This window comes from Lampetra fluviatilis, chromosome 12, assembly GCF_964198595.1.
Source record: "Lampetra fluviatilis chromosome 12, kcLamFluv1.1, whole genome shotgun sequence".
Classification (NCBI taxonomy): Eukaryota; Metazoa; Chordata; class Hyperoartia; order Petromyzontiformes; family Petromyzontidae; genus Lampetra; species Lampetra fluviatilis.
Genome location: NC_136286.1, coordinates 4,269,561 through 4,285,344, shown reverse-complemented (window position 1 = coordinate 4,285,344; position 15,784 = coordinate 4,269,561). Strand labels below are relative to the sequence as shown.

General features: G+C 47.6%; 1 protein-coding gene across 8 annotated transcripts in view; it reads right to left on the bottom strand.

Annotated features, from left to right (window-relative positions):
* LOC144935062 (slit homolog 2 protein-like) overlaps positions 1-15,784 on the bottom strand; it is a 181,105-nt gene that overhangs the window by 64,079 nt on the left and 101,242 nt on the right. For all 8 annotated transcript variants that reach the window (XM_078861396.1, XM_078861399.1, XM_078861398.1 and 5 more), the window contains exon 5: positions 1,757-1,828. In XM_078861396.1, the coding sequence (XP_078717522.1) occupies positions 1,757-1,828 (72 nt within the window). The remainder of the gene's footprint in view (positions 1-1,756; positions 1,829-15,784) is intronic.

The window sequence follows — 15,784 nt, the reverse complement described above, 5'->3', positions numbered from 1 at the left end:
GCCAACCCGAAAGATGCCAAGGGAGCCGCAATTTCTCTCGATTGATTAGTTTACGTCTTATTAAGTACGGAACTCTAATCTATGAATGGAACATTATTCTCCCCCTTGAGCGAGCACTGGCTTGCGTCTGTCAGCCAGAAATTTTACATCATTATCATCATCCTCTTAATTATATTAACAAGGACGAATGCACCCTGGCCAAAAATGGTGCAAGTTACAAACAATACATGTGGCACGCTAATTGTGGGCCGGAAGCTGTTGTCAGGTGGTTCGACACTTGCACTATGAACCAAGCGAGACGAGAGTTTAGTTCGTGGCCACGGCTGACATCGGCGGCGAGTGTTCCCTCGAGCAACTCCGTCACGTCGCCAGCCTGACAGTGACTGACGTGATAAAGTACGACCCCCCTCCCCCCCACCGATGACTGACACAGTGTGGGGAAAGCCTTCATCCAGCAGTTGAACAGGCTTCAAATGACTATTGTTAACTTACTTGTAAAGAAGGTGCACCTGCTATGATGCACCTGTGCGTGCAGTATAATCAGAATATTTATTCCAACTGGAGGAATCCGATGAGCCATCAAGCTCTTTTTCACGTCGAGCAGAAGCGGGTACGCTAAGTGCAGGTGCGTAGTATAGGCGCGCAACACCCACGTAACGAGTGCCTTCGTTTTTTTTCTTTCTCCCTTTTGTTAGGAAACAAATATTCTGCATTGGGGAGCGTATGGGGAGCACAGCACTGCGGTCCAAGTGGATGGGAAAAAATACATTATGCATGCAGGGACCTTCTCCAATGCAGAGCCACACACATTTAAATAAATAAGTCGTCGCGCAGTGAGGGGAAGGGGGGGGCAAAGCAAAACAAAACCCCCTCTCGGACAGACCAAGGACGAGTCGAGGAGCTTGACAGCAGACAAGCGGGCGGCATTTACATTTTTTTAGCCCAAACAACCTCCGATGGACCCGTCAGAAGGTCGCCCCACGCCGTGCCGCTGCGCACAAGGCACGGGGTGGGCAGGGTCGGGGCAAGGAGGGACACAGGGGGGCACATGCCCAGCCAGCGTGTCCAGGCCCTCATTGCCCCACCCCCCCACAATTTGATGCCAGTGGGAAAGTTTAGGGTGCGTCTTAAAACGGTGTTTGGATGCCGTATTCGCTGGTGTTGCGCACTGTGTAATTGTGTGCGGCGGTGGTGGTGGTGGTGGTTGTGGTGGCGCTTTGTAAAATCTGGCAATGGGCCAGGGATCTTTCCCCCTCCCCCCTTCCCAACACCGGCTTCTGTTTTGTTATTGCAGCAAAGTAGGTGTTGATATCTGGAGGGGGAACACCCAAACCGTATGACGTGGCAGTTGTAACAAAACGTGATGTGATTTTTGGCGATGACACACGGAGTCGCTGTTAAACTAAGGTCAGGGCTAACAAAACACAGCGATGTGAGTGACCGCTGGAGTTTTTGTTAACTTACGTGACCAAGTTTTTATAGGGGGGAAAAACAGGTATTGGGCAGCTCTATCAGGTAAAGAAAAAACCGTGACAAAGTCATGCTTGGCTGGTTATTCGTCACTGAGGGCACTGCACTAAATCGTATCATCCTCATGATGAATCACAGAATTACATTTATAAAATAAAAAAAATAGCTGCAAGACATGCGCATACACATTTTCTTTGTACACACAAGTCACACAACATCTGGCTTATATAAATAAAAGAGTTTTTTTTATGAAATTGAACGCTGCTAAATAAACTTCATTGCTCACAGATTTTTGATGTCCGTCACACCACGGAACGCCTTCCTGGGGATGGCCTGGATCAGGTTTTCGCTGAGGTCCCTGTGTGCAACAAATCGACAAAAGAAAACCAAAACAAGCAAAAAAACACTCAGCGGCGCAACTTCAGCATCAATACGTACCAACAAGACCTGTCCCTGAAACAATCCATAACAATCTGAGCAAATGCATCGGACGATCGTGGCATAGGCACTTAGTGCCCAGATAAAAAAAAAATTCTGCGTTATGGATGTCCGCTTGCTGTGGAAATAGAATGGCAAGTGTTGGAATTTTATTCACTCTTGATGTCTTCGCTGTTTCTGTGACTGGGCAAAGGCAGTGCTGAGCAAAGACGTGTTCAAGGTGAAAACAATGCAGCATTGGGGAAAGCAACGTTACGTCACGGTGGCTTTGGAAACCCAATCAAGAAAACCCATTCACAAAAAGCATCTAACAAATGATTGAGTACAACTGGGGAGACAGCTTCATAGTTAATCCTTCATCTTTTACAACGTTTGAAACCTTCTGGAATACCGTGTTACACTTCAAGGATTTATTTACTTGGATGTGTGTGCTGTGTTGCAAGTTTATAAGGATGTCTGTGTTTAAGGAGACTCTACTGCTCTATTAAGATGCCTTTTAAATAAAATCCAATCCCAATAGGATGGCACATCACACAGTGACAATTCTGAATTATAAAACCTTTAAAGAGAGAATATAGACCTGGGCACGAAGAGTAGGCTCAGTACTGAATCAATAGCCAGCGCTTGTGTAGATTTTAGCATAATTATAGTGCTGGAGAACTCCGTAGCCGTGTCTCTGGTGGTGGAAGCCGGATTCCACTTCGCGGGTTTGTGCATTCGCTCGTGTGCGTGTGCGCGTGTGCGGTGCGTGTGCGCGTGCGCGTGTACGGTGCGCGTGCGTGTGCGTGTGCTCGTCCGTGTGCGTGTGCTCGTGCGTGTGCTCGTGTGCGGTGCGTGTGCTCGTGCGCGCGTGCGTGTGCTCGTGCGCGTGCGCGCGCGCGCTCGGCACACACGCCGCCGCTCTTGCAGGTGGTGCAGGTTAATTGGAACTCAAAGTGGGTGCGGCGCAATTAAGCGTCAGCGCCCGTGTTCCAATTACCTCCACCTGCTTCGCGCAGCTGTGTTGCGGTGCGACTGCAAAAATAAAAAAAAAACCTCCCAAGGAGGCGGAGAATCGAGCTCAACAAAAAAAACCCCCCAAAACCCAAAACCAAAAACCAAACGCGGGGCAACGTCGGCCCACCGCCCTCGCCAAACGCCGGGAGCGCGCGCGCGGTTCGCTCCACGCACCGCTGTGAATCAATTACCGGTGCAGCAGCAGCAGGGCGGCCGTGTCGAAGGGTGGTCGCTCATGGCTGGACAAGGATCCACACGGGGGGGGCTGACTGAGAAGTGAGCAATACGCCGTGCGTTTAACCCAGTGGTTCTTAACCTTTGCTGCAGCCTTGCACCCCCCCCCCCCCCTTTGGTTCCCAATCGTAAAAAAAAATGTATACTTAGTAAATGCGTAGAGGGTTTGGTGAAACAAAGTAGTTGTAGTTACGTGCCCGCGCTTAATTATTTAACTTCGAAAGGAATCTGGCCACGTCTCGCACCCCCAGAAAGGGCATATTGCACCCCCAGGGAAATGCGTGCACCCCAGGTGTTAAGAACAACTGGTTCAACCCGACCTCCACTGCTTAGCTTAAAAAATGTGGGTGCGTAAAGATGGAACACCCAATTTGTCGTTTCAACATTGTTTAAAACGCAACAGCGGCGCAGCTAATTAAAACACGCACTTATACGAACACGCCCCGTGTACGTTTTACTCCAGTATAACTAAAGATTCTGATTCCGCTTTATAAGTGACTCGAAAACGACGCGTAAAGTAATCGAAAATGAAATGTGTCCCGAGTCAGACGGAGTTGTTGATTTCACAACGGGGAAAGGTGTATTTGCAGAGCAAGGGTTTCCACCTGTCCTGGTTTTCCCAGGACATCCTGTTGCTGAAAGGTATCCATGCTGGGACATAATAAAGAACTGGTCGTGTAATAATACAACAGTCGGGAGCAATGGCTTTGCATGCAATGCCTCCATCTTCCAACATTGCGAGATGTTTCCTCTTCCCACGATATGTCGTGGGGACTTTTCGTTTTTTTTTTACATTTGAGTGGTTGTAACCCGAGGTTGCAGCCGTACTTCAAACCAAACAAATGACCCCGACGTAGGAGATATGTCTGTGTACAAGAGCTTGGAATTAAGGGGGGGGGGGGGGAGGCATTGATGCCTTACCTGGCAACACAGTGGCACACGCGGCTGTAAAGAACAAAACCAGGACGTGTCTGCCTGGTTGCTCGCAATGGAAAATGTAAGAAACCTCACAGTGCTTGTACATCCGTCACCCCGGAGCACCAAGCACCTTGTGTTTGATGTGGTAATTGGGAGGCGTTTACAATGTGCTGGTAACTATTACATCCGCTTAACCCTGGCATCTTTTTAGACGCCCAGAGGCGGATTTCATTATTAAAGGGAAAAATAGGCGGTCGTATAAAATGTATCGCATTGTAAAAAATTAAAATCCACAGACGTGGGTGTTTCTTTTAAAAAATGTGTGTCTGAAATTAATTAGTCACTCTGCACAAAGCGCGGCTCCATGCTTGTGTGCGAAGTTTGTATTTCGAGAGAAGCTCGGTTTACAGCTGTAATAAGGAATATGCTTTTAATTTAGTAATTTGTAATGCATAACAAGCATTTTTTTTTTTAACCAAACACAAATGTGCCCTCGATACCTAACAGGCGTGCACGATATGCAGTGAGGTTCTACAAATGAAAAATCAATTTCTGGGCACAGAGATGCCAAACGTGAACCTTGACGTCATAAAATGGCGAGTCCTATGCTGTGTAAGTCACCGAGCAATGTCAAAATGACCATTTACAAACGAGGCCATGGTCATGGTGTATTCAAATCCAAAGGCGTCAAGACCATTTGTGTAAAACGTGGGCACTATTGAGACCTCCTGGTGAGTGAGAGGTTTTGGCTTCAATTAGCAGGAATAAATATCAACCCTACTCGCAGCATATACGCCAATGCAGGCAAAGAGCCTCATAGTCGCTCGTCCACTATGGTCAATTTGGAGCACGTGGATATCTTCCCACTGGTGTGGGAAATATGCGAGCACAGTGTTAAGTTATCTTCCACAAATAAACCCCTTACACTAGCACGTCCAAATTATACAAGTACACAGATTGAAAAACAAAACTACCGTGGCTTATTCACTGCTGGACGAAGGCACCTCCATTCCGTGGCACTTGTGGGGGGATGGGGGTGTTTGGCCATACTTCACTATGCTGGTCAGTGCGAGTTTGTGAATGGGTAGGGGAGGCTGAGGACTGGTCCGGATACAGTCGAACCCCTCTTAACGATCACCCCACCTGCTAACGACTCATCGCTTAACGGTGGGCCTCCATTGAGCCCAATGTGTAGTGTATAGTGTAGTGTATAGTAGCGTATAGTAGTTATGTAGCAGCGTGTAGTAGTGTAGTGTATAGTAGCGTAGTGTATAGTAGTGTAGTGTATAGTGGTGCATCGTAGTGTAGTGTATAGTGTAGTGTATAGTCGTATAGTGTAGTGTATAGTAGTGTAGTGTATAGTAGTGCCTCCACAGAGCCTAATGTGTTCGCTTACCGACCATGCCCTTGTTAATGACGGGTTGTTATAGGTATAGTAAATATTAATTAATGCATTGATTAACCATGTTTCTTTTAATATACTGTGTTTATACTGTTAGTATCTTACTGTATTAATATCCCTTTTTGGGATTAAAGGGGTAACTTTGGATGCTATCGGAACGAATTCAACTTTTAACATGTATCTCTTATACTCGCTGAACGACCAAATCACTTAGCGACTGGTTTCGTGGAAACGCATCACCGTCGTTAAGAGGGGTTCTGCTCTATTGCTCGCCGCTGATGTTAGGCCACCAGGTTCATCTTTTCTTATCCTAAGATAATGTATAAAGTGCATTGTTCAAGGCGCTTTGCACAAAATGAACAGTGGTACGTATGCATGTAATGGTGGAGCTGAGGTGAATGAAGTAAACGAGAGGAAGCGATGGGTGGTAAATCTGTGACGACGATGCTGATGTGTGACTTCGGTGAAAGCGAAATTCACAAGTGACGTCATCACATCTGTCCCTCTATTTAAGGAACGAAACAGGAGGATTTCTCCACAAATCTGGCGGTCGCCTGATGAAGCTAGTTGTAATTACTGGCGAAACGTCGTACTCGGATTGTAAATGTGTGTGGATTTGCTCTCCAACACACCGGTACTAGTGACGAATTGGCACGTTCTGTTTACGTTACAAACCTTACTAATTGGCTGCGTCGAGTGGTGGCGGGTTTAACGACACATTTATATTTAAGAGATCTAACCTCCCCCAAAAAAAACGAAATAATGAAAGCGACATTGATGACAGTAAATGATGAATAGATTGAATGAATAGAGAATGAGTGAAAGCCTTATGAGAATAACGTAAGGGTGGCGGTTATGGGGGGGATAATTAAGGGGCCGTGGGGTGAGCAAGGAAACAATAAGTGAGCTTTGAGTGCGGAGCGGAAACTTGCGAGCAAAGGCGACTGTTTCATGTGGAGAAGTTTGTTCCAGTGAAGGGGGCTAGAAGAGAAAAGGAGCGAAAGCGCGATTGAGCGCAAGGAGAAGGTGGAACGGAGAGAGAGAGAGAGACAGCAAAGATTGACAACGTAGAGGGCAAGAAAGCGCATCGAAAGATAACGCAGTGCCCAGGAACACTGCATCACCAGTGCCCCTCTGCACACACACACACGTCACGTACGCTGGGATAGGGCACTGACCCAACAGCACTGCCTAGTATGAACAATTTATTTTCATTTTGCCAGGTAAGGCCCACTCAGTTATACAGCTCTTTTTCAGAAGCGAACAGGCCACAAATGAAAGCTCAACGAAATGGCTTATAACAGCCAAATAATCTAAACGCATGTTACTAAATGTGGAGGGAAAAACCGGAGGATCCGGAGAAAAGTCCACGCGACCATGAGAACATGCAAACTCCAAATATACAGGGTTGGAATCAAACTCGCGACCTCCCGTATACCAGGCGAGGTAGTTAACATGTTGCCACTGTGGCACCCAAGTAGTGTTGCCCCCCCCCCCCACGTCCCTGCAACACCTGCAAACTTTGAATTAGTTCATTGCTGAAAGCTGCTCATGTGAAAGAACATTATCGGGCTATGCTATGTATTGATTTGTATCTTTTTAGCCCCATCACCACGGTGACATTGCCATCGGTCAGGCTTTACACTCATTCATTTCGTATAAAACATCTGCGCACGGTTAGTGGCGGCGTAACGATGACTTTCCACAATTCGATGAACGAATGGAGGATCAAAATTATTTGTGGAATGCATCGGCCTCTCGTGGCTGCAGGCATCGCACGAACCCCGCTACGACACACGGCACAGGGACTTGAAAATAAATCATCGATTCATTCTTAACGCACGCCATTTGATGCGTTTTGCGTGATATTAACGATGGACATTGACGGACCCGATCGGTGCATCCGTTACACCTCGAACGGTTGTGCCCGTGATTTAATTGGGGCACTTCTGATTAAAAAAGTTTCGGGCCACCCTGACCTTGACCTGAAAAGAAGCGACACAGCCCATCGATTTTGTCGTTTAGCTGAGTGCGTCTGCTTTGTGCGTCTTCACGCCGGTATAAATCAGCGCGTTGCAAGCGCCGCCCCCCCCTCTAAGTGTATGAGGTGCACCGTTCTATCAAGAGCCACGAAGCCATATATTTCGGTCGTGTTCTTTTTGTTCCTTTTTTGTCATTTGCCAGTCCGCCCACCTCCAACGCGTTGCTACAGAGCCAGCCGCTGGTAAGTTTCATTAAACGGGGGATGTCACGTGCACCACCAGCGGGATCATTTCAGCAGGAGAGACCGCATCCTCTGCACCGTTCCCACAAGGCTCTCTCACATGTGAGTATCTGGCTCACACCTTTCATTCACTCCACCAGTGCCACCCTGTGCGCATTGAAAGGTAAGATGAGTAAAGGGGTAGCGCAAAATGAAAATTAAACATGAGAAATTACATTGTGTGTACACAACAAAGATCCCCTCCCCCCGTATAGCCTCAATAGGTTTTTGGGGCAAGCGCTGTTAGCAAGCACAATGGCAAAGACACGCACGTCTAGTAAATAATACGAGCGTTTTCGTCATCATCATCATCCTGTTTAGCCATGATCAATCCACGGTTGGATGAAGATCTCCAGAGAACACGAGGCATTATGATTGAAGATGTCACGCCAAGCAAAGGGAGAATGAAAGCAGCAGAAAGGAACTTCACGATTAGCAATTCACAAATGCTCACCCTTTGGGAGGTAATACAACTACAGAATAATAGAAAATAAATGATTGCAGCTTCACTCATCTGCTGCTGTAGAGTAACTTGTTAAAAGTGAACAAAAGCGAGACCGTGCAAATGAAGGAGAAAGTCCGACGCTTATTCAGATCTATGTAATGTCGCTGCTGGTGTCACTTTTCCTGTCAACTATTACTGTGCAGTCAGCCTCATTTCAATTAAGCTGATTAAAGTATGCCAACGTTTATATAACCACAGGGAAAAGTCCCTACAGAAACATTAAAATATGGGGGGGGGGGGGGGGCGGTGGTGTGTGTGTGTGGGAAACACAAATTGGAAACATTTAATTCACTAAGCACATCAACTTGAGGTTGGGGCGCCTGACGCAGCGATCCCTCGCGAGCCGTGCATCATGTGCCCAGCTTATTAAGAAATGCGCTCTGCGTTACAAATGCCGAGGTCGATGCCCCTCGGGCGAGCAAGCTTTCCATTAAAGAACAAATCTGAGACGGCCCTCCCACTTCCCTCCCGGGTCTTTAGAAGAAGAAGAAGAACCCCCCCCCCCCCCCTCGTTAACCTACCGTCTCCTCGCCTGCCACTTTCTCAGTTTCCAGCCGTAACCGTGCAGTGTGGAATTCCCGCCGGCCTAACGATGTCGCACCGTCACTGTCGGACGCTTCTCATATCTCAAGTCCCCCCCACCCCCCCCCCCCCAGGTCCCGCTGCTCCCACCGCCACGAATCCCTCCCCCCACCACCCCCCTTTTTTTTGCCTGCCCCGTATTGATATGGAGAAAAGGCCATGGTATTTGTGGAAAGGGCCATATGCCGCGCATTGTGTGTGCGCGCGGAGATAAAAATAAACAAAGCGAAATGGTACCTGCTTTACACGGTCATGCAAATACGCGCGCTTATTCCGGTTACTTATGCCAGAATGCTCCATCTTAGCCTTCGCAGATCCTTATGGGGCTGACCTCCAACACCTTTGAATGGAAAGCAAAAACTTTTTGCAAACATCACAGGACAGGTTTCAGTGAGGAGGAGGAGGGAGGAGGAGGAGCGATAAAAAAGGGGACTCTCGTTTGTGATTGCCTCGTAAAACCGGCCCCAGTCGGCGGTAACAAAGTGGCTTGCTCGAGCTGAACTTTGCCGCGCACGAGTTGAATCCCTGACCGCCCGTTTCCACGCGCTCCGACTCCCAGACGCGCTCGCTCTCTCATGAAACCGCACGCGTGGCGCCCGTCTCATTTCACAGCACGTTTTGCTTCCAGCTGGGTGCGTGCGTGCGTGCGGCCGCACGTTTAAACACACGCTTTGTGAACGCGGCCGCGTTGTCGTCGTGTTTTGCGAGGCTGCGTCGCTTAGTTCAACGAAAAATTAAGAAATGTTTAAATTGCGATTGATGAGCGACGGCCCACAACCACCTTCCTTTTCTCTTGTCCCGTGGGTACCTGGCCTCAGGCTTTTCGTCCGCAGACTCTCTGTACCCCCCCTCCTCTCCCCCGTCGCTCGCGTTCTGTGCCAGGCTCTTGTTTAATAAAAATATATATATATATATTTTTTGCAATTGCCGGCTCATACCACCGCTGGCAGAAGGGCCTTCATTCGGAGGAATTATAGAAAAGCCCTCTTGCGGGGTATTTGGCCTACTCTTTCACACTAGACTGACATCTTGGAAGAGGTGGGGGTACCGGCACTTTTACACCGCCACGCGCGACGACCCGGTCGGTCGGCCGACGGTGGACCCATTTACAGTGCTGAGTGGAGGCAGCCGGATTGGAGAAACCATGGCCATTATTTCAACTGCCACTCCTGGAGATCGAATATAACCTGCGAACTTCTGGATTGCATGGTGCTAACTACTGCACCGTGGCAGTACCCCTTGTTAAATAAAAAAAACAATACCCGCCATTCACCACTAAGTGGCGGTGACGTCACCACGGCGCCTTTGTGCCAGGCCAGGTGCACTTTGAGGTCACGTGAAGTGTCTAAGGCTCGCTGAATATACACACACACACATAAACAAGCACATTATTTGCAGAATGCTCATTACATTGATTGGTATGCACTAAGTGGAGAAGCATTAGGGAACATTAGCCACGTGTTATGTTTTCATGGCGAGGCTCGGGCCTGTGGGAGTTCATTTATTTTACACTCTTATTTTACTGCCCTCTGAACCCAGGAAATTTGGAGGTGGTCAAACAAAAGGAAATGGCCTATTAAACTAAGGCAACTCTGCAAGACTCTCACAAATAATCCTTTCCCCTTTTTAAAATCGTTCTTCCAAAAAAAATACCTTGAGCTTAACCTCTAATGAGGTCATCAATCTAGAAATGAATTGAAAATGTCAGCATAAACACAAAGCAAGCTTATGATCATGTCTCAGACTATCAGAATATCGTAGCTTTCGGAAATTGTACGCAGCTTTTATGTGAGAATGTTACCAGCATTATCATTATTTTATTTTTCAATTTTCATGATACAAAGAGCTGCAAATAAAAAATAAACCGAGGCACACACTATAACAAGAGCCTCCCATCAATGCACAATGCTTTCGTGCAATTTTACACAAACCCTTCTGTGCCTTTTTCACAACCAGGCACAGCATAATCCCCTGCAACGTCCTAACCCATTTTCTCTAAGCCGGATGCTTTGGGAGTTTAACTGTGGCCCTCTAGGGCAATGTAACTGAACCTCGAATGTCAGAGCGAGGATTTATCAACGGGTACCATCGACAGAACTGTTGTGCCCCCCTCGCAATGTTTTCACTACGCTTGTGCGAGCCTTAAGCCATGGAAACAAAAGGCCAAATCCGAAGGCCATTTGCGCAACGGGCGCAAAAATCGTGGCACCAGCGTGGATAATGACAAATTATTTCACCTTTCAATTTCGCTACTACTCACAGCAATTATACTCTGCATGCAAACAAGCATGGAGAGATTGCACACTCGCAATTACACCGAGAGACAGAAAGAGGAAATTATTGATCAGAGAACACACACACACACATCTGAGACGTGATATTGTGTGTGAAAAAAAGTCAGTCGGCTTGGGTGGGAGATGTCGCGAGAATAGATGATGGCCGGTAGTCAAGACTAACAATGGAGTGGCAGCGAAAGGCAGGAATGTTCCCGAGAGGATATCCACCATGGAGATGGATTAATTAAATCAGCTCGTGTGCCGAAGCAACGTGGATAGTTTCGCCGTGAGACGTCGATGGCTTGCAGAGGCCTTCGTCATCAAACAGTAAACAGATGATGGCTGGTTATGTTGATGACGGCGAACGCCTCGTAAAAATTGATGTGGTTATTTGAAGATGCAATTATTTCTGCAGTTGCAAATGTCATCTTGAGTTCAGAAGAATGTGTCCTTTTTATTACAACTCCGTTTATTCGTCTTCTATTTTTTGTTGAAGGTATAAGGGTACATTTTGCACTTTCTACTGCGGACCAGCCTGGCAGGAGGTAGACATCCTCGAATCCTGGATTGCCTATGGCCGAAATTGCTGTGGTTGATGCCACTAATATAAAAAAAGCCAAAGCAAGCCTTGGGCCTCTGTGAGCACCAACCAATGTCCTCTCTTTCCAACCAGGACTGCCTTCTTAATTTCGTATCTAATACTGCACTGATTCACATGTTGACCATCGCGTCGGGTTATGCATTTGTACATCAATTACATTACCGCAATGAAGCTGTTGCCGAGCACAAAGACAAAGATCCCCCGTATAGCCTTAACAGACTGTAGGGGCAAGTGCTGTTAGCGAGCACCTATAAAGGCCAGTACGGTACACGAGGGGGTGGGTGGCCAGCACCACGCCCGACCGCCTTTGTCTCCCTAGCGGCGATGTTTACACATCGCACCAGGTACTCATTTGAGGCTGAGTCGACCTTGGGGAGGCCCAGGACCGGTTCAGATAATCGTCACTGGTGTTTGCCGTGAGCGGGAATCAAACCCGGGTCGCCAGGTTCGTAGTGCAGCGCGCTAACCGCTACACTACCGCACAAGAACCGCCATTCGCCACTAAGTGGCGGTGACGTCACCACGACGCTTGTGCCAGGCCAAGTGCACCTTGAGGCTGCCACGTGAAGTGTCGAACTCCCGCTGGCAGGAGGTCACGGGGCAGACCCAGCAGGTGCCACGGGCAAAAAGGGTGGCCGCAGTCACGGCGATCAGCGGTCAACTACGCAGTCGCCGCGCGTCCGCCTGTCCGCCAAACCGGGGTTCCGGCAGACACTCTCGTGGCAACGTCACGGAGGGGACTGGTACGTCTCCCCGCTCGCCGTGGCGGAGTGACCGGTTTTAATCTCCTTTGCCGGTACCAGCTGCCTCTCGTCGGGCGTTTACTATCTCCATGAGGAGCTGCCTCAGCGTCCTCCGTCAGACCCACGGGGGGAGGGGGGGGCTGCTCTTCGATTAAAAGCCATCGGCCATGCCAAGTTATACAGCTCTAAGCCGACTTAGCATATTTTGTTTTAGATTTTTTTTTTACGTATATATATATCTTTTTATTGATTTGCAGGTTGTGTGTGGGAGAGTACAGTATGGGCGCTCTGTCAATATGCCTGATCAGCGTGGAAGAGTAGGCCAAATACGATCCAAAGGGGCTCTCTAGAGCTTCCGCTAGTGGAGGCGCCTCTGTCGGCAGTCGTGTGAACGAGAAATTGCAGGGCTGTACCTTTACCTTCCCGTAATTTCAACGTTATTGTAAAAAAATGTAAACCTAATTTTTTTTTAAATGCTCAAATGACTATTTTCTAGTGCGCATTCCCATTAGTCTTGAAGTCTGTGGCGGAAATACTTCATTCCTATTTAGCCGAATTATGCAAATAAAACAATAAAAATAGATGCAATGCATAAATACATGGACAGACGATATCTCTGCTTTGAAGAAACATCACCTAATTTGTATTTTCCTCTTAAGGGCAGCGTTATTGACAAATGTGTTGAATTTTAGTTACTTGGGCTTGTACACCACAAGCGAAGCAGTATTAGAATTGTGTTTTTGAGTTTGTTTAAATACACACGTGTGTCTGTATGCCTGAAACTTGCCCATGCATGAGGTCGAACCAAACAGGAATATGACCAGAAATTCCGGTCGAGACATGGGGGGGGGCGGTCAAACATGAGATGAACTCTGCTCTCGATTAAAATGTCACACTAACCCACGACATATTAATAACCACGAAACCCAAGAGATGCCGTCACGTTCTAAAATGCTTTTCTCCGTGCATTCTCAACACGGGTGTCCCCCCGACGCATTCCGGACCGCCTTATAACCTTCACACGTTTAAGGCAAAGGACAATAAAAACAATAGTTACGGCTGATATCGCCACCTTTTTGCTGCCGATAGAAAGCCCACGTTAAAATACACAATTGCGGGCGAATGTTGTTTGATGTGCGACCTAACGCCAGTTGAGGAGTAAACACGTGAAACTCATTCGTCTGTGTGCCCGCTTCTCTGCTCTTCACTTTAAAGGGGCTTGACAGAACTTCTCAACGGGGGGGGGGGGGGGCAACACCGCCGTGCACAGCACAATAGTCGCGCGCGCACGTTTTTTTTGACATGAACGTGCCTAACGATGACAGATGCTTTCCACGTAGCTCAGAGGCGCCGCTGCTCTGTCTCTCAGCACGGCCACGATCCGTTCACTCGGCCAGCTTCCCCGCTGTGAGCACAGATGCCCCCCCCCACCCCCTCCTCCTCCACCCACCCTCGCAGTGCAGATGTGTGGGGCTTTTAAAACAAAATACCTGGGTCGGCACCTTTGTATACAGGGATTTCTCTCTCTCTCCCATTTCTCTTTCTGTGGCCATGGCAACTCTCTGAAGCTAATGCTTTCACGCTAACATTAATGGTGACCTTAAATTGATTCTCACGCTCAGGAGACATGCGTCAAGTAGTCGAATAGTGCGCGTGTGAGTCCATTATGGGGTTTTTTTCTCCGCGCCGTATGTTGCGTGTTGAGCTGGGTAGTTTAATCATTTTTCACCGCAATGGTCAGTGCCCGGTTTGTGAAGATGTCATCACTGATGTTAGCCGTGGTCAAGAATTTAAGTCGGGTCAACGTGTCCAGAGTACAGTGCACTAACTAATACCCCATCGATCCAACATGAAACAGGTTTCATCGTCATCAATCATGATCAATCTGCTGCTGTATGAAGAGCTCCCCAAGCTTTTGCCGTCAATCAGAATTTTGTCATGTAATAAAGTATATAGTACCGGCACGAAAGCCGATTTCATCATTACATCCCTTTGCTTGACATTCTCTCAAACTCACTGGATCTTTTGGCTGTCACGCCATTCCTATGTTTGACCATCATCGTCCACTATCCCTTTTATATATCTTTTTAGATTTTTTTGTATCCACGTGTTACGCCCACTTACTTTTCTGAGGCAGTTGAAATGCCGTCTGTAACCTTCACGCAATTTTTTAATCCACAAATTGCTCTATCATTCCCTCAATAGGGTTGAGAGAATGATAGAGTCAAGGCGAGTCAAATTTATTTTTTAAAATATGTGTGGTGCCTTTTGGGCCCAAATCTGCCACCCGAAACGCCATCACACCAACATCCATAAACACAAATATAAGTTGGGGCTTTGAGTTAGTTGTTTGCAAGCGCATATAGATGTGTTTTGAGGTGTGACTTGAATGCAGTCGTTTGTATTTACAGGGACTCCTCTACTTACGAACGAGTTAGGTTCCAGAGGTCTGTTCATAAGTCGATTTGTTCGTAAGTCCAACTTTACTCCTGTCGATTCCAAACATGTTGGAGAGCATGTATGCTAAACACGGGGAATGGATCTTGACTTAAAGCTTTCGTGACTGCAGGAATTAATATTATTGGGTATTTCGGTAAAGTCACGTAGATAGGTTCAAAGAAAATAACAAAACATAACAAAAAACTACGACGTTTCGATCGCAACACAAGCGGTCGTCTTGTTTTGCAATCAAAACGTCGTAGTTTAGTTATTTTTTGTTATTTTCTTTGAACCTATCTATGTGACTTTTACCAAAAGACCCAAGAATACGGGGACTGATTTAAAAGTTTTATAATCTCCTGTAGATGTAGACGCCACTGGTTCTTCATGTTCTGCAGATGTAGATGCCACCACCACCATCTATTGCGCGGCGGTTGAACTTACGACTCTCGTTCCGAACAGGCAACTGGACATCATACGGACAGCTTTGTTCGTATCTCTGAAAGTTCATAAGTCGAATGTTCATCAGTACAGGAGTCCATGTATTGCCACGGGGGGAAGTTGTTCCAGAAGTGTGACGCTGCAAATGAGAACGACCTATTCCCCCGGGGGTCAAGGTGCATTTCGGTAAATGCACCGCGAAGGTTTGGCGGGGCAGCTATTGCCCAGTAGGCAAACAGGTCGTGCTGGGTGCACTCGACAGTGAACGGGGCCCGGGGCTTCGCGTTTCGAAATTAATTTTAGCGCTGCTGTAAACGATACGGGCACGCCGCCCCGGACAGCATTGTGTCTGAAGGCAATGATTAACAGCTGGAAACATTTTGGTAGCTAACTGGCAGCGGCAGGGGGTCCGGCCCGAGATGCGGGCTCCGCGCGCGTTTACTCCGCGCCAAATGCCATGCGCTCAAAACTGCCGC